General features: G+C 40.0%; 1 protein-coding gene across 1 annotated transcript; it reads right to left on the bottom strand.

The window, feature by feature from the left end:
* Window positions 1–2,777: 2,777 nt before the first annotated feature.
* On the bottom strand, window positions 2,778–27,147 carry api5 (apoptosis inhibitor 5). Its single transcript, XM_008105712.3, has 14 exons — window positions 26,952–27,147; window positions 22,480–22,641; window positions 21,881–21,974; window positions 20,606–20,671; window positions 20,277–20,428; window positions 12,437–12,643; window positions 10,819–10,923; window positions 10,275–10,364; window positions 9,460–9,641; window positions 9,075–9,168; window positions 7,658–7,714; window positions 7,299–7,375; window positions 6,663–6,799; window positions 2,778–4,728 (listed from the first exon to the last, which is right to left on the bottom strand). Exons 1-14 carry the CDS (start codon window positions 27,018–27,020, stop codon window positions 4,649–4,651), a joined length of 1,572 nt encoding a protein of 523 aa, XP_008103919.2. The 5' UTR covers window positions 27,021–27,147; the 3' UTR covers window positions 2,778–4,648.
* Window positions 27,148–27,821: the final 674 nt, after the last annotated feature.

The following is a 27,821-nucleotide window of genomic DNA, read 5'->3' as shown; positions in this document are numbered from 1 at the left end:
CCAAAGCGGAGAAGGAGAAGTGCTGGGTCACGCAGGTAGAACGCCGCGCTGGGGGGAGAGGAAAATGTGGCAAAGGGGGCGTGGCCTCGGCGAAACTGGGCGTGGCGTGCGAGGGCGGCGGGGAATAGGAGCGCTGTGATTGGCGGGACGGTGAGGGGCCGGAGACACGGCCCCCGTTTAAAGTCCCTCTCACGTGATGCGCTGCGGCGGCAGCCAATCGCGAGCTTCCTGGTGCTTTCACTTGAAGGTGATTGGAGGTGGAGCCTCTCTTGATCTTGTGAATAGAGGGGCTCCCGGTGGTTGTTGTTGTTGCTGCAGCCGCGCGTATAGAAATAAGGACCAATCTAATTACTTTTTGGACTACAATTCTCAGCTCTGCCAGCAGAGGGGATTCGGGTAGCTGCATTATTTTGATACCCAGCTCCACAAATTAATGCTTTTCAGATCAAGAGTGGAAGTAATGATTCTTCCTCTTGATTTTGTTTTTATACAGAGTTGGAATAATCAATAATGTTTATTATTTTTGGGGGGGGGGGGGGGTTTGATGTTTATGCCTGAAACCTAGACATGACAAAAGCCGTTTTTAATTAGAACTAAAATAAAGTGAACTTTTCTTGTGTTGTTGAAAGCTTTCATGGTTGGATCCACTCAGTTGTTTTGAGTTTTGTGGGCTGTATGGCCATGTTCCAGAAGCATTGTCTCCTGACGTTTCACCCACATCTATGACAGGCATCCTCAGAAGTGTGAGGTATATCCAGGGAGGGAGAAAGAACTCTTGTCTGTTTGAGAACAACACTCAGAAGACGGGAATTCCAGACAAGAAACAATCAAGAGGAGCTAATCACCTCCCAACAAAGAATCCCCCCCCCCCAGGCAGGAAAGCTGCCAAGCTTTGAAGCGGCAAGGCTATCCAATGCACACATTTACAATTGCCTCAGACAAGAGTTCATTCTCCCACCCTCGACCTTCCAGATATATAAACCTCACTTGCTAAGTTTTCAACAGACCGCACAACCTCTGAGCATGCCTGCCATAGATGTGAGTGAAACGTCAAGAGAGAGTGCTTCTGGAACATGGCTATACAGCCCAGAAAACTCACAGCAACCCAGTGAACTTTTCTTTCTCCCATCCTTTTCTCTGAAGTTAAACTTTGACAATATTAGGCATATGAACAACAGAAAATAACTATTTTTAAAAAATAGTCAGCAAATTTAGAGCACTAGTACTTTTTAATTAGCAAAGTAGAAGTCTATAGTCTTGGTAAACTGAATTCAACAAAGAATCATCTCTCTGTTGAGATTACATGAGCTCTCAGCACAGTGTTTCCAGTTTCCTAAAGACCCATTTGTCCAAGCATTTTTCTTTTTCTTTTTCTGCTTCTTGGAACAGATCCTGACCTGTCTCATTAGGACTGAACAACTGTTTTTACTGTGTCTCTTCTTTATTGTAAATGGTTCTGAGTTTTTTTTTTTAAAAAAAGTGGTATAAATCAAATGGATCTTTCTAATATGCCTAATAAATTATATTTATCTTATTATTCATTCATGCTATTAGCATACATAGCACATACAATTACACAGGCAAAATAAAAAGTGTCTGTGTTCCTAAGGGACATACAGGCTAAAATAGGATTATGATGTGGGAAGACAACTACATGTATTAGACTCAAGATGAAACTTACCTCTGTATTTATTTGCAGTGTTCACTCCAGTTCATATGCACCTTGTATACTGCATTGTCCTGCGTTTTAATCAGTTTATTAAACTGTCCACACTTTGTGTACCTTTTACTGCTGAGCTGTTTGGGTCTTTGGGCTGTAATAAAGTTTTGACTGACTGTATATGATGGGAAATGAGGAATGGGAGTGATTCAGTGTGTTTGATTTATCTGTATTTTGAGTTTATGTTGTCCTAGGTTCGAATGGCATTGAATCGTTGCTGAGTATTAGCCGAGTGTGAGTCCCTCAATGAGGGAAAGAGAGCAGGGTATAAAACAAAGTAAAATAAATAATATAAATATATGTAAAACATCTTGATTGAAATGGGTACAACCATGGAAAGGGGGAATGAATAAATATGTAATTTGTCACTGACAATCACAAGAATTTTGTGAAATACAGATGATTGTTATTTATGAATACATTTAACCAGAATGTGAGAGTAAACCATGAAAGCTGTTTCAGAGGCAGGTTAAGAAAGTATTTCTTTATACATACAGTATTTTTCATAGCTCAGGTGTTATTTAAAAGGCCTCATGTTCAATCACTGTTATGTCTAGGCAGGATTGGAAGAAATTCCTGCCTGAAACCCTGAGGATCTACTGTTAATTGCTGTGGCCATTATTAACTGGATGAAACAATGCTCATATGATCACGTTTATCACAAGGGGAGATAATCTTAGTTTCCCTTCAGCATGTCCAGTTCATGAATTACACATGACTGCATTCTTTATTTTGCTGTCCAGCTACAATGTTGATTTAGTGAGAAAAAATCACAGCCCTGAATCCACAGGAAGAAAAAATGACACATTTCCTTTTGATGAGTTCTGCTTTTTCTACTTACTACAAAAACAAGTCTAGAAATACATTAGACTAGTGAACTCAGTACAAAAACACCATTATACAACCAGACTCTTAATAGGTGAATTTTAGCATTGCTTAAGCCCACACCATCTTATGAGAACACCCCAGCACTGCTGACATGGACACATTTTAAAATGCACATTTTTTGTAGATGTTCAGAGTATTGTTTAAAAGAAACAAGCCAATCACAAGTCACTAACAAAATTACAAAATGGATTTATTGCAGAGGAATAAGGGAATTTACAAATAAAAGGAAGTAGTTATTGGATGTCTCCAAAATAATTCACTGCATCTGCAACACAAAATGATATTCAGCTATTTCTATGGACAATCTGCACATTATTTGTGGGTAGAAACATTTGAAGTCAACTTGTAGATCAAGGGACCCTCCCCAACAGCTATTCATGCACAGTGATTATAAACACCTTTAAAAACTAAGCTTACACATCATTAGGGAAAGTTCCCTCAAACGGCCATAATAGCCAAAACAAGAAAACATTATGCATCAATTTACGATAAACTGTTGAATTATATTTTAAACTGGGCATTTTCTACTGCAAGAGCTTAATAGAGAAATTAAATCTCATTCGGATAGAATTATTTCTTCTTCTGTCACTTTGGTTATGGACAGTTTTAGAATCATCTTTTTTTTAAAATAAAAAGCAAATGTGAACTCACCCGTTCCTTCAAATAATTTGTTCATAAACTTGTTTTACCAGAAAAAGCTTCTATTACTTACAAGGAAACTATGCAGTTATAATTTTTTAAAGGCAGGATTTCTGTTCAGTTCAGAAACAAATTGTTAAACATTAAGGGCATGTCTGAAATACCCTATGTACAAAGATTTGGTTTGCAAGATGGCCATCAACATTCTAGTGAAACTATATGGAGAAGGGGAAGTAATAACTTGCAGTTCTTTAAATAAAGCTTAAAGTTGGGCCATTTCAGATACTCCTGCAGTGGAAGGGATTTCTTTTTCCTATACAACATTAATATTCTATAATGCTCACCCACCGTTTTTTTAAAAAGGAACAAGAAATACATGGTAAACTTTGAAAAAAGACTATATTCTTTTAAATAAAATTTGTGAAATGCTCATTTGAAGGATCTCTCTCATCATTACAGATTTCATAATATTTGAAATCTTTACGATGTACAGCTGAGATGTCATTTTAAGTGTCTAATGTCATGTTTAATATTTATAGTCACAGCCAGTGAACTGATTAAAAATGCTGCTGCTAAACTAATGCAAAATGTTAAGTAACAGTTGAAGTATTGTTATTTCCTATGCCATATCCAAAGAACTGCAATAGTATCACATACTTGGTCTTAGAGATGTGTAGCAGTTTTAGTATTTTGTGTATGTGCATGCACACAACCATTTAAAGAACACTAAAAAGCCATTTGAAAAAAACTGTATTACAATACATGGAGAAGAGCAAGATGTGGTTTTAAATTCACTTTCATATTCACCTTACAATGAATTAACTTATGGAAAGAGAAGAGTATTTTATATCAATGCTTTATTTTTTGAAAACTGAGAATTTTTTAAATCGTTGATGCTACCACTGGTAGTCAATTTCTGCTCATTATCACTCTTCTCCATCTATTGCAAAAATGATTTTGTCTGGAGAAAGGCTGCTATTGATTTGAAATTCAATTCTTCTCTCCATTCTTTAGAATCTGAATATTATTATACATTATGGAGTCCACTTTGTACTAGCCGCATTTAAAGATGAATGTAATATTTCTACTGAAACAGCATCCAATGGAACACCCATGCTTCTCCTGAATAAATCCTGATGATGCTTTAATAAAAAGTCAAAATGCCAGCTGTTAAACATCCAAAAATACAGTTGTTGCTTCACTGTAGGTGAGTTCGTAGTCTGTTAGAAAAGTAGATCATACATACAAAGGTATAAGAACATTTATATCAGTCTTCTGTGGAAGGCAGTCCTTTCGAACAGCACCACCTTCTAGGCAATCCTTCAAACTTTAAAAGATGTTTCAGCCTCAATGGCTTTGGGAAAGTGCCACTACACTCACCATTACTGAGTGCCACTGTTTTCAGTAGATTCTTCCACGGCTGCGATTTCCACGTCCACCCCATCCTCTCCCTCTTCCACCACGGAAGCCACCTCTTTGCTCTGAGGACAAAGGGAAACCAAGCATATTGCGCATATATTTAAAATATATGAAGTAAAGCAAGAAGAATCACGAGTTTTTCTTTTCAAAAACAAATTAAAACTAAAATTGAAAAAAAAAACGCAATATATCTGGCAGGTAGAACTCTTTCATGTTCTCAAATTTCTCCGTATCATCATATACATGGGAACAAAATTAACATTTTTCTTCAACTTTAAGACATCCTAATTTCAATATTACCACCACTACCGACAAAAATACATAAGGTACACTTGAAATCAGGGCTGTAGCCCGGGGGGGGGGGGGGAGAGATTAAAATTTCACACACACACCCCCTCCCCCCAAAATATGTCAGGTTTAAAAAACAAACTGGTTTCCTCATAAATTGGTAAACCAGTTTAAATTCATGAGTAAAACAGGTTTCGGCGTGGGGGGTTGAAACCTTAACCCCCCCCCCTCCGGCTATGGCCCTGACTACAATTCTAAGTTGCACCCCACTTTTAGAAGTGTTTATATAGAGAAAAAGTGTGTCTTACAATTGAAGAAATACAGTATGTGGATTAACTCTAATAAGAATCAGATCAGCTTCCATCACAGTGAGTACTGGTCATTTTAATTTTTGATAGTTTAATTACTCTTCAACTTCTGTGTGCCATGAACATTTAACTATGTTTCTTTTAACTGTAAGCCATTTTATGTCCTGAATTGAGAAAAATACAGGACATGGTAATAGCAATAGTAATAACAACCCTGCATCGTGTACTCTTGCCACTCAAAAGGCTCCTCTGAAAGAAATATTGGTGCAAAGTTTAGCACGGTCATCTGAGTTATTTCTATTATCTACTAAAATGGAAAGGAAAATAATTTTTAATATTATCCAATTTAATTTTATAATTGCATAGAGCTTTCAGTGTCTTCAGTGTGAATCCATATGTACATATAATCAATTCTCCTTGATCCAGAATACCTATAGAGTTTTGGGACAGTTATAATCAGCAACTCAAAACTCAGATGTAACATGTAATTGCTGTTGAATACTAACAAAGCCCTTAGAATCTGGCCAATATGTTTCCCAAAATAAACTGATGGCATTAATTACACATAAAAGACACGTTAGTATGTAATAATTTTTGTAACCATAACAAAAATATTTAGTTTTTCTAAAATAAGAAGCTGCATATTATCTAGGATTTTTCTCTATTAAAAAGATGAATGGGCAGAAAGATGTGCTTGCTCCTAGTAACTTGTCGAATGCCTTTTCAGTTGATCTGAATTCAATAATTTCAATCAATTCTTTTGTGTCTCTCTAAGGTATCTAAGTCAGCTAAAAATGGATAAAAATGGAGTCAGTTTACTTCATGCTATGGCACAAAAAGAGAAAAATAACCTGGAGAGCATTCAATGAAAATCCCCAAGAAAAAAGGAAGCATTTCTCAAGACACTGGGAAAATGGTCTTTCATTAGACAATTAAACACCATCCTTCCAACATCTTCACTCATGAGGATTTCATGCTAAGGGAATTAGGATATATAGCAGACAGAATACAAGCACAAAAAAGCTTTTTCCAGGGAGAGCTAAGCAAAATTCAGAAATATATTTCAGGGTATCCAAAGGTTCTATTTCCTATTATATTTGTCTTTTCTTAAGGTGATGTGAATAAAATTTGAGGTAAGAACTGCACTCAGCAAATCTAAAAGTAAGTTCTGAAGTGACTGAAGAAAGACATACTATACTAGCCATTATTTGACATTTATAGAAAAGTCATAATGAGGCAATATTATGAAAAATTAGCAAGAGAGGTAGAAAATGAAAATCACCAATATGGATACAAGTTCAAAATTATTCAAGGCGTAGCCTGGCAATTCATATTGTATCACAATGAGTAATGCTTAAGATTTTCTTCCTGTTCCGAAGAAGACATTGAGTAAAACGCACCATAAGAAAAGTTGCCCAAATTGCTGCTGTATTTTCCACTGGGTGGATTATAAATCTGTCTGGCATCTCTTTTTGGTCCTGCTGGAGCCTTCTTTGCGGGCAAGTCTGAAGTTGTGTCTTCACTGGCTCTTTTTTGCCTTCAGAGAAAGCAATAAAATAGGAATAAAATAAGGATCAGTACAATAACAGCAAGAATATTGTTTGCTCAAACATGGAAATGGACTAAGGCACCAATGAAAGAATAGATTACTAAGGTTGCTGAGTCAGCTTAAATGGTCAAATTAAAGTGAATAAACAGACTGGACATTTTGAAAGAGTGGAAGCAAATCAATATAGAGCCAGAGGCAATTGATATTACTGATGAGGCAAGTATTATTTATTTTGCTGAAGTGCATTAGTAAATATGAAATATTGTATTTTGCTTCTTGTTCTGTCAAACTACTGTATTTAGGCTGCCAAGGTAAATACACAGCATGAGTGGATTTGGACACCGGTATCCATTTCACCATAACCATTTCAACATGTTGCTTTGTAGTTACCTTGACGACAAAGCCTAACATGACATTAAACAAGATTCAGTGGAACTGACAGAGAAGAAATTAGTATAGATATAGCAAAAAGCACATCAATACTTACCCGGCTTCAGCTTTCTGTACAGGTTTCCAAGACAGTGTAACTGTACTTTTGTATGAAGGAGGGATATGGAAGAGATCCTAAAGATAAAATGAGAGGATGATTTCCCCCCGAAACTGAGTATAGAGAAAAATAGTTTTAAGTTTTTCACATTTCCTGAAATCAAATTTCTTGGAACCATGAAACAAGATTGCCCAAAAAGAACCTATTTAAAACAAAACAAGCTTGAATTTATCCTTTTTGAAACTTTTGTTTGCCCTACCATCTGTAGTCTGCTAAGCACTAGATAAATAAAGATTAAGTAAATAATAAAACTGGTTTTAGGACTATTGCCACAAGCCCTACAATCAAAAAGTACTCACCTTGATTAAAACATTGATGTTATTAGTAATTTTCAGTGCAACCACTTTAATTTTGTTCTGCAAAAAGGAGAATATTGTTTATTTCTCAAGTCAAACTATTTTAAAAGCTACATTTAATATTTTTGTAAGCCTCCTCTAAGCAGCAACTACAGGTTATCCCCCTAAATTGGATACACCTGTAACAGTTTAATTCAGGATTTTGTTTTTGTATATCCCAAGACACTGCCTTAAAGACTATGCAATTCAGTTCTTGTTTCTTTCAAAGTTGTTCTTTTCCTATTTTGCAGTGATGTAAGCAATGCACTATTTTTCCTATTTCCAACAATACAGAAATGGATTTGTAAAAACAGCAATATATACCATTAATATTCAGTTAATCTTGTTGCCTAGATACCCTGGAAGGGACCCTTCTGCAAACAGGAATCCTCTTGGATGAATAAACATGGACCTAACGAAAGGTCTCTGCTCAAGAAAGAGGGCAGGGTGGTATTTTGTACACACTTCTTCATTTGATACAACACTCACATAATCTTACAAACTGTCATGGGGGGGGGGGGGGGGTTGCCAAGCCTCACAAACAGGTTTTCATAGGCACTGGATGCAGAGAAACCACCAGAAATTGCCTTGTCTCTTTACTGTCCAATCTACAGTCCTGCTTCATTGGATTCAACTGGCTATTATTAATCCAATTACAACTCTAAACCTACGCAGGCAATTATGGATGGAGAAGGTGTTCCAAAATTTTGCAACCCTTCCTTCAGTATATTTTAGAAATCTTTTCAAACTCCTTCAAACAGATTTTCAAGTGGGACAGGAGATCCCAGGCACTCCACTCAATATAGAAATGAGCCAAGTATGATTATGAACTGAGCATTATTAACTAAATGCATACATAGAGCGAGCATATTGTAATGAAGACATCAGTTGGTTTACATATCACTATAAACATAGTTTGCTGAGAAATGCTAGAACAAAAATCAATTATACTGAAACTATACTTGTGGGTTAAACCCCTCACCTACTCATACACATAGAGGTCGATCTCTAGCCTGCCTCAGCCTCAGCTTGTTATGTGATCTGAGAATGAATCAGCGCGACACTTTCTTTCACACATTCCCCTTTCTCCCAAATCTGCCAGGAAAATCAACATTGTTTACCTTCCATTTCTTTAATTTTTGTCTGATCAGTGATATTTGTTTACAACAGGTTAGTTTCAGAACAGGCCAATTTTCAGTCAGTGTTGCTGAAGCAGGTTTATTAAGCTAATTAAAGCCCATGCAACATGAAAACTTGAGTCAGAAAACAAGCGATAAATTATGTTTTTTTCATGACAGAAGTGTTGTATGTATGCATGGAACTAAGTTTTGTACCAAGTCTTCCTGGCCTTTGCATTTTTAAATGTGTGATAATCTCATACCTCTTCGGTCTTTAATGCTTCTCCTGTCTTGCCTTGGAGTGCCAAACGAAGCTGACGGATGTAAACTTGCAGTCCTCTAGCAAAATATTGTAGCCTAACAAAAGTAGTTGAAGATTAAGTTATGCAATAGCAAGCATTGAAATCAAGGTGAAACTTCTTAAAGTAGAATAAAAAAAGGTGCCCACTGTCAATATTTAATCAACCAACTTTTGACCCACTAGAAAAATTGAGAGTAAAGTGAATTCTCTCTCCTGCTCTAATAAAATCAGCTACTTACTAGCCTTCAGAGGAAAAGAGCACTACTCTGTAGCTATACTTCAGTTAGTGCTATTTGGTTAAATTCTGGGCAGGAATAATTACTTCATTAATAAAAAAAACACACAACCTGATTTTAAAATCTTTCACTTTCTCTGTGTTCAGCTTGGCAGTCAGGAAGTCTGGAAGCTTTCGTCCCAGTTGATGAAAGCTGTATAATAAACATTCCACATAGCTGAACTGCAATTTGGGTTCTTCACTGCCAGCATTCTCCCCATTCTCTGCTTCTTCTGGAGGGAGAGGCATGTACTCCTGTAAAAAACAAACAGGTGATTCCTACACCCATATTTTTTATCTTTCCTGTGCAATCGATGCAGAGGAGGCTGTGCTGAATTGTTGTCTTAAAGCAGCAAAGGACTGGATGTGGATAAAGAGACTGAGGCCTAATCTACACAAAAGAGAAAGGCTGCTGGCTGATAGCAAAATCAACTTGGGATTGGGATCACTGCCTTTTATGAAAGGAGCTGCTCTTTCTCTGAAAGATCAGGTTCGTAACAGCACCGACTAAGGCAATGGCAGTTGCAGTCCAACAACAATTTGAGTGAAACACAAGTTACTTACTCAGCCACAGTATGTGAAGCATTGCAGTTCAATATGAAAGCAAAAAACCTCACACATTTAATCATCTCTAAACTGCCATCCAACATATATCTGCTTTGCTATTCTCAAAAGACCAAAACCCATGAATTCTAACATATTTTGATGTTACATGCAGAGAAGATCTGCTATATAATCCCACTAAGACAATTATTTTATATGACACATCCAAGTTCAATTTCAATTTATTTGTCACAATAGGCACCATTCAATTGCTGAAGTACTGAATACACAATCTGAGCTCTAATGAAGTCATATTTATATCCTTTAAGCTAACAATCTTCTTACCAATAATTTATCAAAAAGCTTTTTTAAATTTGATTCCAGCTTTTCCATGTCACCACAGAAGGAACTCATCTCAGCAAGCAGTTTCAGTACCTGGAAATAGGGGAAAAACACAAAGACCATACGTGGAAAATTAAAAGTTGCAACTTTATAGATAGAGCAGATTCTAAAATGAAAACAAAAAGAGAATTGGCTTGTCACTGGATACGACATTTTTAGAAGATCGCTGTTTTTAAAAAGCTAGATGAGATCTTTTTGGTACACCCTGTATCCTCTAAATAGGCCTTAAACTTGAGGCAAGGCAGCAAAAAGGTCATCTGGTCCAACTTCTTGCTATCAAAATATTCCTGACAGACAGCCATCCAACCTCTGTTAAAAAACACTCAAAAAAGGGACTCTGCTTTTTTAAATAAAAAGCAGGGAGTGAAATAAGGAAGCTTCATAGTTATACATCCAAAATAGTATTAAATTGCTTCCTGCGTTTACTTAGCATAATAAGAAGTGTAGTTAACCAAGGTTATAGTCATTACATTTTAGTTTAGCTTACCTCTAACTGGATATCAAGGCCTTCAACAGGGGTAGTCAGAGAACTCAAATTTGGCAAAACATGCTCACAGAAGTAAGTGACAAATCTTGTGGAATGAACATTTTTCTGTGGAATATATAAAAATAATTTAATTTCCCATGCTTTTTGCACAATTTCAATTCAATCAATAGAAGCTAGCACTAGAAATCTTGATAACTGGGCAAGCTTGTGATATATCTTAACAAAGATAAACATGGCCCTGATTTTTTATGAAAGAAACACCACGAAAGCTTTAAAAATACAACATTCTCAGACAAACAGGAGTATTATACAAATGCAGCTATAGCATTTTCAGTTAGCCATTCACCTACACAATGGATCAAACCATTTCAGACATTCAAGTTATTAATACACAGGTAGACTAATATTTGGAAGAGCCTGGACACACTATTATTAAATGATAAAAAGGATTCCCTCCTCATGGCCATGTGAGCAGATTTAAAACACCTGTTTACTAATACTTTTCAAATATCTGAGCTTCCTGAAGAAAGAATTTCACAAATGAGAGTAAATATAATTTTAATCTTTGAGGACTGTTTGAAAATAATTTATATTAATATCAAGAAAAGTGAGCCCTTACTCTAATAGTAGAATAATCTTCTAACAGGCTTTATTACTCCAGTCCATGAAATTATATGGTATTTTAGTTACTGTATATATTCGAGTATAAGCCTAGTTTTTCATCCCTTTTTTTAAGACGGAAAAAGCCCCCCTCGGTTTATCATCGGGTGAGGGTCCTGGTTGGCTTATATTTGGGTCAGCTTATATTCGAGAATATATGGTACATTTATTATTTTTCTCTATTATTGTTGCTATTACATTTATTTTACTCTATTTTTATTATTATTATTAATACATTTATTATTTCACTCTGATCTTCTTCTTCTTCTTCTTCTTCTTATTATTATTGCATTTATTATTTTACTCTATTATTACATGTATTATTTTACTCTATTATTATTAAAAGGATACATAAGCACATTGACATTGAAGAAGATGAGAATAATGATTTGATCAGAGTTGGACAGTCTTATCTTAAATTTGAGATTTATGTAAATATTCAAAATCATTTAACCTACTGATGCCTCAATTAATGTAATTTTATTGGTATCTATTTTTATTTTTGAAACTTCCCACCCTTGGCTTATACTGGAGTCAATGTTTTCCCAATTTTTTGTGGTAAAATTAGGTGCTTTGGTTTATATTCAGGTTGGCTTATACTCTAGCATATACGATAATTTTCATTATGTCACAAGACTTATTGCTATCTTATGAACCAAAATACAATTTCATGGACCTTTTGGAAAATCTTGATATTTTTTATCCTTATCTTGTTCCAATACAAGTAGGAATCAGAACTATTTTTATAGTTGCACCACTTCTACTTAATAGAGAAGACTGCAAAATTTTAAAAGTTCTGAAATAATAGGGGAAAGGAAAAACGAATGCCTGGCTTAGGTACCAGGCGTTGCCCGGGTATAAATTTCCTACTGGGACCATTAATAAAATCATAAAGCTAACAGTAAGTATTTCTAATAAATAGCAACATTGGGTACATAAACTATAGGTATATACTTACTGAGAAAAGTGGAACTGCTTGACGAGTGCACTGCAAAAGTCTGTCCACACAATCAGGGTCAGATGGATTGAAGGTCTGTTCAAGGTCAGCTTGTTCAGCCACTAGTTCAACTAGCTGCTGCCGCCCACTCACTGTCTGCAGGCTTTTTAATCCAGATAGTATCTTCATGAACAAAACAAACTCTTCACCAGTTACATCCTCAAGAACCTAAAGGGGAAAAAAGCAAAGGAGGGAAAATTGAAAATAATGTATAATTGCACTAATGGAAATAAGTAGAAAAATTGTATTTTTCCTCCTTATATATGACAATTGATTTGGTTTTACAGTGTATTTCAGCATACAAACTGCTATTTAACCCAAAATTTCTATAAGATTTCGGCTCAGGATAATTTCTACCAAGGTCATTTCTGCACAGAGATTTGAATATTGGTACCTATGTCCATTCCAGTACTTTATTATCATAAATCACATCGCCTGTTATGATTGAGCCTCATGGCTCTGTTACTGACAGACGTGGGCGTAAGACTCCTCGAGAGTCAGATACTCTCGAGGAGCGAGAGAGAAAAAGACTGCGAGACATATTTGCAGCACCATCTGACGAAGAATCTTTCGAAGGGTTTACGGAGAGAATGGAGGAGGGGCTGGTTAGCTCAGAGGAGGATGAGATGGATTGGACTCGGGTGAGGGAGGAATTGGGTGCCACTGGTCATGATGGGACAGAAGATGAATGGGGACCTTCAGGATTAGACCCATGGCTTAGCTGGAGGGATGGGACGGGATCCACAGCTGGAGATGCTGTTGGGCGTAGTCAGAGGTGTTCCAGCTCTGACGAGGAAAGTGATGAGGAAACGCCCGGGTTAAGGAGGACAGCTGACAGTGATGAAGATTTGTAACTGGCATAAAATGGGGCTTGGGAGCAATTGCAAATTGCGTCGGGCAAGGTAATCTGGGCAAACGCTTGGGATCCGTGTGTGTGTGTGGGACGCTTCCCTGAAGACTTGTGTGCTTTCCTGTGCTGAGACGTAAGTTGATTGGAATCCAGGGTCAGACGGCGGGAGGGATTGTGTGGGCATTTGTTTGTGCAAACCTGTGCTTACTCTTATTAGCTTGACCTTCCGTCGTCTTTCTGACGGACGCCATCTCCTGCTTTGAGAACCCGGACTGAACTGACCACGGCTTGTCTTCCCCCCCTTCTTGGACTTGGAAAAACTACAAACGTCTGCTTCTGGCTTTGATCTACGGAACGGAACTGGTCTACTCTACTTCTACAATCCTTGGCTGAATTGCTCGTGTTGGAGATCCTGTCTACTGTGTGTGTGTGGGAGCGACGCAAGTTACTCTAAGCACAGTGCTGGCAGCAGAGAGGAATCTGCTGCCAATTAGTTGCATTCTTTGTATCTTTTGTTCCTTGGCTTTCGTTCTGTTAATACCTAGGCTGAAGCAAGCAGTTTGTTTTTACCCGGATTAAACTCCGGTTTAATCCGGTTTATCTTTTGAACATTTACTTTTGTCCCTTTTTGCTCCTAAAGGCAAAAACTGCCTGGCTCTTGTGTTTTTACGGGCATTTTTGAGTTCTGTAATCTAATAAACTCTGTTACTTTGAATCTTGTGGCGTTCTGTCCTTGACAGATTGCCCGACGCCCATAAAAGGTTTATTGCAGCAATAAACCCGTCAGGAAGACGATGGATGAGTTAAGAGTCAAAGTAGATCAATTGCAAACGGCCTTTACCGTTAGCCAAACAGCTTTTGCTGTGAAAGGACATGTTTTGACTCCTGAACGCTTTGACGGAACCAGGTGCAAGTTGCCAACCTTTTTGGCACAAGTGGAGCTTTATTTTTCTCAGCTCAGTGTTCATGCTTTTCCTACTGACACTAGTAAGGTGGCTTTTATTTTGAGTTTGTTGACCGGTCCCGCAGGACAATGGGCCACTAATTTAATTTTGGGAAATGACCCAGTCAAGGACAATTTGAATAATTTCAAAAAGTTGTTAACTGATACTTTTGGGGATCCTCTCCGCACGGAGAACGCTGGGTGGGCTCTGTATCGGTTGAAACAGGGAAAGGGGACTGTTTTGGATTACTTAAATAAGTTTAACCTGTATCGCCACCAGCTGGATTGGGGGGAAAATGCATTCATGCTTTTATTTACTGCCGGGTTAAGTGATATGCTCCAGGATGAATTAGCACGCTTGGAGCCGGCTGAAAGCTGGGACGCCTTAGTAGCTAAGGTGCTGCGTTTAGACGCAAGGTTCGAGGCTCGTAAACACTCAAAAGCAATGTGTGCGCCACCCATGCATGTAACCAGGGCACCTGTGGTGATGGGGGAAGAGCCCATGGAGCTTGGGGTCTTTAAAAAACTGTCTACAGAGGAAAAGAGCCGTAGGAGGCAGCTGGGCTTATGTTTGTACTGTGGGAATGCTGGGCATTTTGCCAAAAATTGTAATGTGAAACCTTCCCAGCTTTCGGGAAAAGGCCAGCCCTAGTGCGACGTGAGTCCAACGCACTAGGGCTCCTCAAGCAGTCAACTGAGGGGAGGAAGCATGTTTTCGTACCCATTACATTATCTGTTGGGGGAAGGGAACTTGTTTCTACTCTGGCACTGCTGGACTCAGGAGCTACGGTCTCCTATGTAGATATTGAGTTTGCTAAGAAGCATGGCATTCCTAGAGTGCGCAAGGCATGCGACGTGTGGGTGGAGGGAGCAGATGGGAGACTGCTGGAGACTGGGGTGGTTAACCAGGAAACCTCAGCAGTAACGTGGGAGGTGCAGGGAGTAACGGGAACGTTTGTGTGGGATATTACGAGCTTGCCTAGATATGATGTGATCCTGGGGATGGATTGGCTAGCTGTAGTAAACCCACAAGTGGATTGGGCAACACGTAAAGTGATCTTAAAGAGGCAGGATTGTTGCACTCTAAACGTTACTCATGCTGATATGGAGGGAGTGCCTGCTGAGTATGGGGAGTTCTCTGATGTATTTTGTAAAAGAGAAGCGGACAAATTACCACCGCACAGGCCATATGATTGCGCCATCAAGTTGGCAGAAGGTGCGAAACTGCCAGCAGGGAGGCTGTATGCCTTGACTGTACCGGAAAGGCAAGCTTTGCGGGAGTTTTTAGATGAAAATTTAGCCAAGGGGTTTATTCGCCCATCTAGTTCTCCAACTGCGGCACCAGTATTCTTTGTAGCCAAAAAGACTGGGGAACTTAGGCTGGTCTGCGACTATCGGATCCTAAACAAATACACCATTCGGGATAGGTACCCGCTACCCTTAATCTCGGAACTGTTATCAAGGGTGCAAGGGGCTAAGGTCTTTACCAAGCTTGACCTGCGGGGGGCCTATAACTTAATCCGTATACGGGAAGGGGATGAATGGAAGACGGCATTTAACACGTGTTTCGGATGCCACGAGTTCCGAGTCATGCCTTTTGGGCTTTGTAATGCTCCTGCGGTCTTTCAGAGGTTCATGAACGATGTGTTCAGGGACCTAATTGACCAATTTTTAGTGATTTATTTGGATGATATCTTGATTTTTTCTAAGGACGAGAAAGAACATCGTCAACATGTCAAGCAGGTTCTGCACCGACTGCGGGCTAATGGGCTTTTCGCCAAGGCTTCCAAATGCGTCTTTCATGTGCCTGAAGTGGAGTTCCTAGGTCATGTAGTGTCAGGTAGGGAACTTAAAATGGACCCACATAAGGTTGACGCCGTCAACTCATGGCAGGAGCTGAAAACTAAGAAGGATGTACAAAGGTTCTTAGGTTTTGCTAATTACTACCGGGAGTTTATTCCGAATTTTGCAAAGCTCACGGTACCTTTGACGCAGCTTCTGCGCAAGAAACAGCCATTTGTGTGGGGGCGGGAAGCTCACGAGGCGTTTCTACAACTTAAGTCTAGTTTTCAATCGGACAACATACTAACCCATCCTGATGTTGACAAACCGTTCGTGGTAGAAGCGGACGCTTCTAGCTACGCGTTGGGGGCTGTATTGTCTCAGAAGGATTCCTCAGGGACCTTGCGTCCCTGTGGATTTTACTCACGGCAACTAACACCCTTCGAGCAGAACTATACCATATGGGAGAAGGAGTTGTTGGCGATTAAGGTGGCGTTTGAGGTGTGGCGGCACTGGCTTGAAGGGGCACGGCACCAGATCGTGGTCAGATCTGATCACAAGAACTTAGAGCACTTGCAAACAGCAAAGAAGTTAAACCAGCGTCAAATCCGATGGGCTTTGTTTTTCTCCAGGTTTAACTTCAAGGTGCAGTTCGTAGAGGGGAAGGCAAACTTGCGGGCCGATGCTTTATCCCGCAAGCCGGAGTTTAAGACCAATGAGCAGGTTGTATGTCAGACCATCTTGCCTACTGCCTCTCTGTGTGTTGTAGATAATGAGCTCGGGTTACATGACCAGATCCTTGAGGCTCAGAGGGATGATGTGTGGACACAGGAGCAACTGATGCTGCTCTCAGCAGGTAACCGTACCATACTGCCGCATCTACAAGATCAAGACGGAGTATTGGTACGCAGGGGGCAGGTCTACGTACCAGTGGGGGCCCTCAGGTTGGAGGTGATTAGAGCCCACCATGACGAACCCATGGCTGGGCACTTTGGCAGATTCAAGACCGTGCAGCTCATTACCAGGAGCTATTGGTGGCCAAAGATGCGGCAAGACATTCTGCGCTTTTGTGACAGCTGCGCCGTTTGCCAGCAGAGTAAGACGCCTGTTGGGCGCCCTAGAGGGTTGTTGTCGTCTTTACCTGTTCCGGACAGGCCATGGCAAATCATTTCCATGGATTTCATTTCAGATTTGCCTAAGTCTGGGGGTTATACTTGTATTTGGGTGGTGGTGGATTTATTTAGTAAACTGGCTCATTTTATTCCTTGTTCAACCATTCCGGCGGCCCCTACGTTGGCCTTACTATTTACTAAGCACATCTATCGTTTGCACGGAGCACCCGAGGTGATTATTTCAGATAGGGCTCCGCAATTTGTGTCACGCTTTTGGAAACATTTCCATGAGTGCTTGGGGACTAAGTTAAACGTTTCTTCAGCCTTTCATCCGCAAACGGATGGACAGTCGGAACGGGTTAATGGGCTCTTAGAGCAATATCTACGTTGTTTTTGTTTAGATCAACCCACGGCTTGGGTGAAGTGGCTACCGGTGGCGGAATTTGCTTACAACAATGCGGTGCACACATCTAGTCAGCATACGCCGTTTGAGCTAACTTATGGTTTTCACCCACGGGGAGGTGTGGCGCCGTCGACCAATGTGGTCTCTTCGGACCCTGTGTATCGCTCTTCGGAAATGGCTGCACTGCATGATGTTGCCCGTCGCTTACTGTTGGAAGCCAAGGCAACGCAGAAGACTCAGGCTGACCGCCACAGGCAGGCAGGGGAGGAGTTGGAAGAAGGGGATTTGGTGTGGTTATCTTCCAAACATATTAAACAGGCTGGGGGAAAGTTTGCGCCTCGGTATTTGGGTCCCTTTCCTATCGTTAAAAAGATTTCTTCCGTTGCGTTTCGTTTGCGTTTACCGTCTAGTTTAAAGGTCCATCCAGTCTTTCATCGTTCGCTGTTGAAACTTGATACCTCTAGTCGTCGTGGTGCTATAGCGGAGGGTATCACTGCCACTTCTCCGCCATCGGGGGAGGAGGCCTTTGTGAGAGGGGATAGTGTTATGATTGAGCCTCATGGCTCTGTTACTGACAGACGTGGGCGTAAGACTCCTCGAGAGTCAGATACTCTCGAGGAGCGAGAGAGAAAAAGACTGCGAGACATATTTGCAGCACCATCTGACGAAGAATCTTTCGAAGGGTTTACGGAGAGAATGGAGGAGGGGCTGGTTAGCTCAGAGGAGGATGAGATGGATTGGACTCGGGTGAGGGAGGAATTGGGTGCCACTGGTCATGATGGGACAGAAGATGAATGGGGACCTTCAGGATTAGACCCATGGCTTAGCTGGAGGGATGGGACGGGATCCACAGCTGGAGATGCTGTTGGGCGTAGTCAGAGGTGTTCCAGCTCTGACGAGGAAAGTGATGAGGAAACGCCCGGGTTAAGGAGGACAGCTGACAGTGATGAAGATTTGTAACTGGCATAAAATGGGGCTTGGGAGCAATTGCAAATTGCGTCGGGCAAGGTAATCTGGGCAAACGCTTGGGATCCGTGTGTGTGTGTGGGACGCTTCCCTGAAGACTTGTGTGCTTTCCTGTGCTGAGACGTAAGTTGATTGGAATCCAGGGTCAGACGGCGGGAGGGATTGTGTGGGCATTTGTTTGTGCAAACCTGTGCTTACTCTTATTAGCTTGACCTTCCGTCGTCTTTCTGACGGACGCCATCTCCTGCTTTGAGAACCCGGACTGAACTGACCACGGCTTGTCTTCCCCCCCTTCTTGGACTTGGAAAAACTACAAACGTCTGCTTCTGGCTTTGATCTACGGAACGGAACTGGTCTACTCTACTTCTACAATCCTTGGCTGAATTGCTCGTGTTGGAGATCCTGTCTACTGTGTGTGTGTGGGAGCGACGCAAGTTACTCTAAGCACAGTGCTGGCAGCAGAGAGGAATCTGCTGCCAATTAGTTGCATTCTTTGTATCTTTTGTTCCTTGGCTTTCGTTCTGTTAATACCTAGGCTGAAGCAAGCAGTTTGTTTTTACCCGGATTAAACTCCGGTTTAATCCGGTTTATCTTTTGAACATTTACTTTTGTCCCTTTTTGCTCCTAAAGGCAAAAACTGCCTGGCTCTTGTGTTTTTACGGGCATTTTTGAGTTCTGTAATCTAATAAACTCTGTTACTTTGAATCTTGTGGCGTTCTGTCCTTGACATCGCCCCTGATTGCTCTTATAAATCAAAATAATTTCATAAAACACTCAAGGAAGTTTTATTGACTATAATATAATTATGTCAGGGTACGAAAGATTGCTTTAGAAATGTAGCACAGGATGGATATCCAGACATCCTACTGTTGCAACATAACAATGTTCAAGTTGCATTAAACAAAGAAGTAGCAAATACAAATGTAACCATAGTTACAATATGTTTACTAAAACTAACTAAAATGAACGGAAAACATTTTTTCTATAAATCACTGAGGACCACTGGGAAATATCAATCAGGGTTTGCATCCGGTCATAAGTGACTCTGCAGTACAGTATTGCATAACATACACTTTTTGCCATCCCACCTCCATTCCCATCCATGAAATTCATCCATGAAATCATACCAAGGGCATGAGCTAAAACATCTCAAAAGTAATAATCAAAGTCACCAGATTTCTCTTAAAACAAGAGCCAAATTTGATAGTTATGCTATCACTTAACAAAAGAGCATCAGAGGAAGACTGAAACATAAAGCCACTAAACTGCAACTCATGAAGTGTTTCGATTTTATTGTCTTTTGTTCAAATTGAAATACTGAGTAGTATCCAATTAAGCTTGATGAACACATCCTATAAGTGGAATGATGAGAGAAAGATCATTTCACTTCTCCACTGTTCCCTGCCTGTTCTCAAAATCTGCATTAGAGAACCGAGGGGTTTTCTACACCCAAAGGGGAAAATGGGAAGAGCAGCAGACAAAATTTGATGCTTAAGTGTAGATCCATTCACATGCCACCGGATGTTGACCAGTTTCTCATCACATGACATGTACAAATTTATGACAGATACTGCCATAAATCTGTGCTATCATCCACAACCATTTTTTGTGAATGGTTGTTGTCAATAACATAGTTATCTTTATGTACAATATCTCATTTAATCTTGCCATTTATAATCCTGTCTAATTATAAACACACATCCATAATAACTTCCTCTATAATTTAACTAAATTAATACATTTACCTTCTTTGATTCTGTCAATATGAGCTCTTCTACTTCTTTTGTCAACACTTCTTCAGCTAATGTTTTGAGTTTTGTGGAGAGAAATTTGATTGCTCTTTCTCGCACAATATCTTCACCCTGTAGTATTTGACTGAATAAACCACCCAATGTTCCTTTAAAAAAAATGATGACATATTATTTCCTTTGCAGTCCAACACAGTAGAAAAATCCAATTGATTCCAACAGATCTGCATTACACTCTCCAATAGTTGTTGCACTACTGAACCATTATCATTTATGTATTTAAATATTATTCAATTATTGTTTGCATTGCTAAACACATTACTTACCTTTAGCATCCATCTTAAATATGCTTAGCAAGGCATTGTTTACCAAGTTGAATTCTGCAGAATCATCTAGGGAAAAGAAGAAAATGAAGAATAAAAAATCTTTATATCTAAAACAAAGCCAAGCACAACTAAATCAGAATATTCTGGGCTGAATGTGTGTCCTCGTTTCCATAGCCATGAAAATAAGATATTAAATTATTCTTATCTCATTATTGAGAGACAGTGTGGTCTTCTAGTTTGAGGGTTGGAACAGGATCATGGGAGACCAAGCTTTGAATCCCTGCTTGGCAATGGAAAACTATTTGGTGACCCTGTGCAATTTATACTCTCTTACCCTCAGAGGAAGTTATATGGATATAACCATCCCTTAAACATAAAGATACCATCTTTTAATGGATTTTAAATAATTTTCTTAAGAAAGAGGAAAATCAACCTTTTTCTATGTTCCTTTTAAAAACTGAAAACAACAGGACCAATAGATTCAATTTCTTCCATTCATAGGGAGAAATGTTGAGTAACACCTAGTTGCCCCAGACTTTAATAAGCACTAACACAAGAAAACATATATGCTGTCCTATAGTTAAAAGCTCTGGGAGTACAGGTACAGGGCTACATTAGTGACACCTTTGAAAGGATATTTAAGGATAGTTAAGAACAAGAACTGTCACCAGTGGTTCTCAGATTATATAAATTGGTAGTCATTAATCTTGTCCCCGGTGGCACAGTGTGTTAAAGCACTGAGCTGCTGAACTTGCAGACTGAAAGGTCAAAGGTTCGAATCCGGGGAGCGGAGTGAGCGCCCGCTGTTAGCCCCACCTTCTGCCAACCTAGCAGTTTGAAAACATGCAAATGTGAGTAGATCAACAGGTACCGCTCCAGCGGAAAGTTAACGGCGCTCCCTGCAGTCATGCCGGCCACATGACCTTGGAGGTGTCTACGGACAACACCGGCTCTTCAGCTTAGAAATGGAGATGAGCACCAACCCCCAGAGTCGGACACAACTGGACTTAATGTCAGGGGAAACCTTTACCTTTGCCTTATCTTGCTCCTAATACTAGACATTAGGGTCAGCTAATAAATGGCCATCATAGCATGCTACACAGCCAAGAAAAGAGGACCAGATATAAATGAAGGTCAGAAAGTCTTTTAAAATGCACACTGGCAAAGAAAACAGAGTAGACCAAAGTGACAAAGGAACTTAGAGCAATCAATATTTATCTTTGCTTTGATTATAACTTTCAAACTGAGTACAAATGCAAACACCAATTTTTCTACCTGATTGCAGAAGCTGGGTGAGGATATCAGCCACCCTTGGAAGGTTGTCACCTGTAGCAAACTGGGGTAATTCCTTGATTGCTTGTCGTCGGATCTGTAAACACAATAAGGCACACACACATACACTTACTCAACAACTAAAGAAATGAATTAAATTTTATCCTTGCTGTATGATATTCTGAACAAACAGATGGGGGGAGACACATCTTTCTTCTTTTCTGTCCATGTGAGGATTTTCAAAACCCTTCTTAATGTACTCCTTTAATTAAGGTCATAAAAGACTTCAGATTTTCAAGAACTCAAGGAAAATGTCACCAGAAGTAATTGAGTGATTTACAGTGTTTTGCTGGTCATTTCTACTCCTAGTGCCTTATATGTGTGGGCAGGGGACAAACATGTTGCTCCACAGAGAGCATTAGTTTAAATCAAAGGTATTAATTGTGAAATACGACAATGCAACATGAATATGATAGATGGCATAGCTGCTACTCCTAATTTAAGACTTCCTGAATGAATAATGTTTTTAATTTTAATATTTTCAGACGGGGAAAAGCATTACATCAAAGAAGGAACAGGATACAAGGATGAAAGGCACTTACAGAAACATCTTCATCCTCACAAAGGTCCAACTGGGCATTTATAGCTGAATCTGCCAGCTCAGGGAAATGTTTGAAGAACTTTGGAATAAACTGTGCTGCCAATCTCTTCTCTTTGGCACCTCCCTTGACACCATCCAAAATCACTTGATAGGCATCTTTGTGCTAAAAGAGAAAACAGAAGTTATTAGCTTTATATAATTTAAGGATGCAAAATGTTGTAAGGATTAATGAAAATAATAATGCCTGACTGTAAAGAATAGTCAAGAACTGTAAAGAACATATAGTTGTTAATACAAGTTTGGTATCCCTTATGCTTAATTAGAAGTGTTTTGGAGTTTTTCAGATTTTGGAATATCTGTACTTGTATATATGTATAGTATGAGATATCTTGGAGATGGGTCCCAAGTCTAAACATGAAATCCATGTATGTTTCATATACACCTTATATGCATAGCCTGGTGGTAATTTTATACAATATATATTTTTTTAATTTTGTGCATGAAACAAACCTTGTAACCCTCCCCCGCACCAAAGTTCCTTTGGGGAGATGGGGTGGGATACAAAGTTATTATTATTATTGTTCATACTGAATCATCAGAAGCAAAGATGTCAGTCACTCATGTGGTCAATTTTAAATTTTGGGACTATTTCTGATTCAGAATTCCAAATAAGAGGCGCAGAAAACTTGCTTCCCCAAATGACACGAATTCACAAGGGACCTGGGTGGTCAATACTCTTTAAAGTTCCAAATTTGAGAAAAATCAAAACCACTTTTTTCCATGTAGAAATGGACAATACTACATATTTCAATGAAACCCAACTTTGGGTTATCAGAAGGTACAGGTGGTGCTGAATAATGTCATATTTCATAGAAATGACATTTGAAAAGCGTAACAATCCAGGGCTTAAGCATCCACACTTGGCACAATTCAAGGTACTGGTTTATGAAACTATTGTTTTTCTTTCTTTCTATGTACAGTCACCCACTGCAATTTCTAAAGTTTTAACAGACCACCATCATCCATGTGCTATATAAACACCCAGAGATGCCTATCCCTAAACTATGCAACTGCTTTCCCCTTTGCTTCAGTTGCTGGGCATCTTATTTAACCTAATAAATAATTAAATAATCTTTGAAGTTTTCGTATTTGTGGATTTAAAAATAATAATTGAGACTTTAAGCAAGCTTATGCCACCTGTCCCAAGACTTTTGGATTATAAATGCATGCAAGAAAGGGGCTCTTCTTACAATCTATACAGTCATAGAAAGCATTTGTTAAAATATATGAGGACTGTTCTTGTAAATTAAAGCAACCTGTCTTGTGACAAAGATTAATTTGGAACCTTTAAAGCACCAAAAATTCTTAACTGCTTTCTGCTACAACTCAAGATTATGTCTACAGGTGCAATAGATATGGAATGACAAGCAATGACTATAGAAACGGCCTGGATTATATTTGTGGATTATGTGATTAATTATGATTGTATTGTTTTTAAACGTTTCTAATTGTTTTAATGGATTTTATTATTCTATTTTAAATGTTCATTTTAATTTTATATTGTTTTTAAGGTTTCAATAGCTGCTTATATGTAAAACTGCCTTGAGTCCCCTCCAAGGTGGAGAAAAGCAGGATAGAAATGCTGTAAATAAATAAATAATAAATAAACACATCTTTGGAGATTGGAAATTAACATAACTTGTAATGCTGGAAGCTTCTGCAACATGGGTCCTCATGGGTGGCAACAGGTTTAATGAAACAACATATTCTAGCCTCTTCTCTAGCAACAGCAGTCTAAAACAACAGGAAGGTTCCAGATTTTTCTGCTAGGTAACAAACCTAAATAAATCCTGGACATATGTATACACATTTTCCTGCTCCAAGGAAACTTACTAAAAGAAACTCATGGAACATAATTTTCATGTGAAGGCTATAATTTTACGTACAAGATTTGCAAGGAGCAAGCATCACAGCATACAGACAATTAAAAGGATAATGCATTGTATTATGTTATGAGGATGTACACAGACCTCAAAAACCAATATTACTGATGAGACAAAAATAAAATGATAGAATTGTGAAGTGTGCCATTTGTTACAGCAGCAGCAGGAGGAAACTCACTTTTTAAATTTAAGATTTCAATATAAGTCAAATCTCAATGTATCTTAGGAAAGTAAAGTATCCACAAACCAAACCATGGTATGTATCTAATTCTTTGGTAAGATTGTTCAGAAGAGGTTTGCCACTGCCTTCCCATGAGGATGAGAAAGGATGGCTTGTTCAAATTCAACCAGAGGGTTTTATGCCAGTAGCCAATCCCGGTCTTCGTTCAAACCGTTAGACCATACTCGTACTCCTGTGGACAGTGTGCCATCACACTTAATTCAGGAACAGGAGACCTTGAACCAAGCAGATATCACTTCAACCTCAACATACACACTGTTGCTTATGACATCCAAAAGTATTTCTACATGTCTTCAAAAAGAGCTTCAGCTAAGGATAGTGTGTCTCTTTTGAATGAATGCCTGGAGGAGATAATGGGCTGGATGAGGAAAAGCAAACTGAAACTGAATCCAGACAAAACAGAGGTGCTTGCCATCAAAGATACTAATCTGGTGATAGAGCTGTGTCAACCAGTTCTGGATGGGGTTACATTTCCACTGAAAAACTGTTTGCAGCTTGGGAGTGCTCTTAGATCCGTCTCTTCAAATGTCAGTTAAAGTAGATGCAATGATTAGGAGTGCTTACTATGAGCTTTGGCTGATACGTCAGCTGTGCCCCTTCTTCGATTTGGTGGACCTAAAGATGCTAATACATGCACTGATAACCTTAAGGTTGGACTTCTGCAATACACTTTAGGTCGGGCTACCCTCGTACCAAGTTCGGAAACCCTAGTTGGTTCAAAATACAGCAGCGAGATTGGTTACAGGAAAATCTAAGAATTAGCATATTACAGCTATCCTAAAGTCACTCCACTGGCTGCTAATTAGTTTCCGGGCAAGTAAAAAGTGTTGGTTTTGACATGGTTTAGATCCAGGCTATCTAAAAAATCACATTCTCCCATACAATCTGCTTCACACACTTCAGTCTTCGGGGGGGGGGGGCATTTGCTCCAACCAGCCAGAACCCGACTGGCAACAACCAACCAGAGGACCTTTTCATCGGCCATCTCAAGGCTGTGAAACAACCTATCGGTAGAGCTCTGACAGCTAAATCAGCTGTTGGAATTTAAGACACAAGTGAAAACCTGTCTCTTCTGGCAGGCCTAGCCAGACAGTCTTTAAATATAAACCTGAATTTGGATGCATGTCCTTTGTTTAATCTCTGTTTTACCTGTTGTAATATGTATGTCAGAGATAAGTTTTGATATGTAACTTTTATGAAGATATGTTTTAATGTGTATTTGTAGTGTTTTAGCTGTTTTAATGTATTTTAATTGTTTTGTAACCCGCCTCAAGCCATGAGGAGAGGCGGATAAGAAATAAAACAATTTTATAATAATAATAATAATAATTTTTGGCAAAGATTGAAATGGCTTTCCAATACTGCGGTGGTGTAACAGGTTAAACCATTGAAATATTAAATCTGCTGACCTAAAGGTTGGCAGTTTGAAGCTGTGGGTCAGGGTGAGCTCCCGCTGTCAGCTATGGCTCCTGCCAATTTAGCAGTTTGAAAACATGCAAATCTGAGTAGATCAACAGGTACCGTTTTCATTGGGAAGGTAATAAAGGGGCCCATGCAGCCATGCCAGTAACACAACCAGGAGATGTCTACGGACAACAGGGTCCTCAGCTTGGAAATGGAACAAGAGCACCTCCCCATGGCCAGACTTGAGCACCGCCTCCAGAAAGCCGGAGATGAAAGCCTTTACCTTTGTTCTGTGTATTAGTGATTGTTATTCCATTGTATTAAGGCATTGAATGTTTGCCTATCTGTGTATGTTGTAATCTGCTCTGAATCCCCTCAAGGAGATAAGAGTGGAATATAAACAAAGTGTTGCTGTTGTTGTTGTTATATTATTATTACAATCACAAACGCTTATTACCTCTCTTAGCTCCAATACTCATCACGTGGCGCGAAAGGCGCTTGTAGAAGCAGTTTTGAATTCACGCCAATGATGCTGCAAGCAAAATCTAGCGGCGGCCCTGGCTCCCAACACATGAAAGAGCAGAATATACTCCGTAGCCGAGCCCGGGGATCGAGGGAGACGTGGAAAGAGCTTCCGACAGTTCCCCCCGCAAAACAGACCGGGACGACTTTCCACTGAGCTAACCGGAGGCCGCACCGAGGCCTGCCAGGGCTAAAGGGGGGAGAATCCGAGCCCGGCTCCCTTCATTGAGGCGCGAATCCGCAAGGACCCTACTCAAGGCCTTTTGCTCCCTTGCCCCCCCCCCCCTCCCCGCTCCGAAGACGAGGCCCAGGCGTCTGGAGCTCCGCGCAGAGCGACCCGGCAGGCCCCGCACCCTTCCCCACCTCGGCCGCGGTCTCCTTGGCGTCGGCTAAGATGCCGTAGTTCCTGTATAGTTCTTCTACGGTGGGCATGGCGGCGAGGGCTGCGCTTCCTCCTCCCGCTCAGGCCTGTCAAACCCTCGGCTTCTGCGAAAACAACAGCGGCGGCGGCGGCGACAACAGCTTTTCTTCACCACCCTCACTACGAACGGAAGCGCCGTGTCAAGCCGCGCAGGCTTGTCGCAACATCCGGCGCCGGAGAAGCAGGCCGTGCGTGCCCTATAGCGGCCTCTTTCGGCGCGGAGGGTGCGCTGCAGCTGGAGAGAGTGTGTGCGTGTCTGGGGAGGGGGGAAGGGGCGCTGAAGTAGCCCTTCTAGTCGATGCTTACTCTGGGTTGCTGTGAGTTTTCCGGGCTGTATGGCCATGTTCCAGAAGGATTTTCTCTCCTGACGTTTCGCCCACATTTATGTCAGGCATCCTCAGAGGTTGTGAGGTGTGTTGGAAACTAGGCAACTGGGTTTTATGTATCTGTGGAATGTCCAGAGTGGGAGAAAGAACTCTTGTCTGTTTGAGGCAAGTGTGAATGCTGCAGTTGCCCACCTTGATTACCATTAAATAGCCTTGTAGCTTCAAGGCATGGCTGCTTTAATGCTGGTAGCCAATATTAAAAACCAAGACTCAAGAACAAGCCACGAGAGTAAACAAAGATCTACCCGGAGGAAAAATGTTCTTCCCATACATCACTGACCACATAGGGAAACTGATGAAGAAACACAACCTACAAACTATCAATAATAATAATAATAATAAAACTTTATTTATATCCCGCCACCATCTCCCCAAGGGGACTCGGGGCGGCTTACATGGGGCAGTGGCCCCAACAACATAAGAACA

This window comes from Anolis carolinensis, chromosome 1 (assembly GCF_035594765.1).
Source record: "Anolis carolinensis isolate JA03-04 chromosome 1, rAnoCar3.1.pri, whole genome shotgun sequence".
NCBI classification, from domain to species: domain Eukaryota; kingdom Metazoa; phylum Chordata; class Lepidosauria; order Squamata; family Dactyloidae; genus Anolis; species Anolis carolinensis.
This window is presented reverse-complemented; position numbering and strand designations above follow the sequence as displayed.

What these genes read in the sequence shown, in the direction of transcription:
- api5 (XM_008105712.3), bottom strand. Translation starts at nt 27,020, where the DNA reads ATGCCCACCGTAGAAGAACTATACAGGAACTACGGCATCTTAGCCGAC. An exon ending in AGCTTTTTGATAAATTATTG is followed by an intron (nt 9,642 to 10,274) that starts GTAAGAAGATTG and finishes TGTTTTTTACAG; the next exon opens with GAGTACATGCCTCTCCCTCC. An exon ending in GTACAGAAAGCTGAAGCCGG is followed by an intron (nt 6,800 to 7,298) that starts GTAAGTATTGAT and finishes CTTTCTCTGAAG; the next exon opens with GCAAAAAAGAGCCAGTGAAG.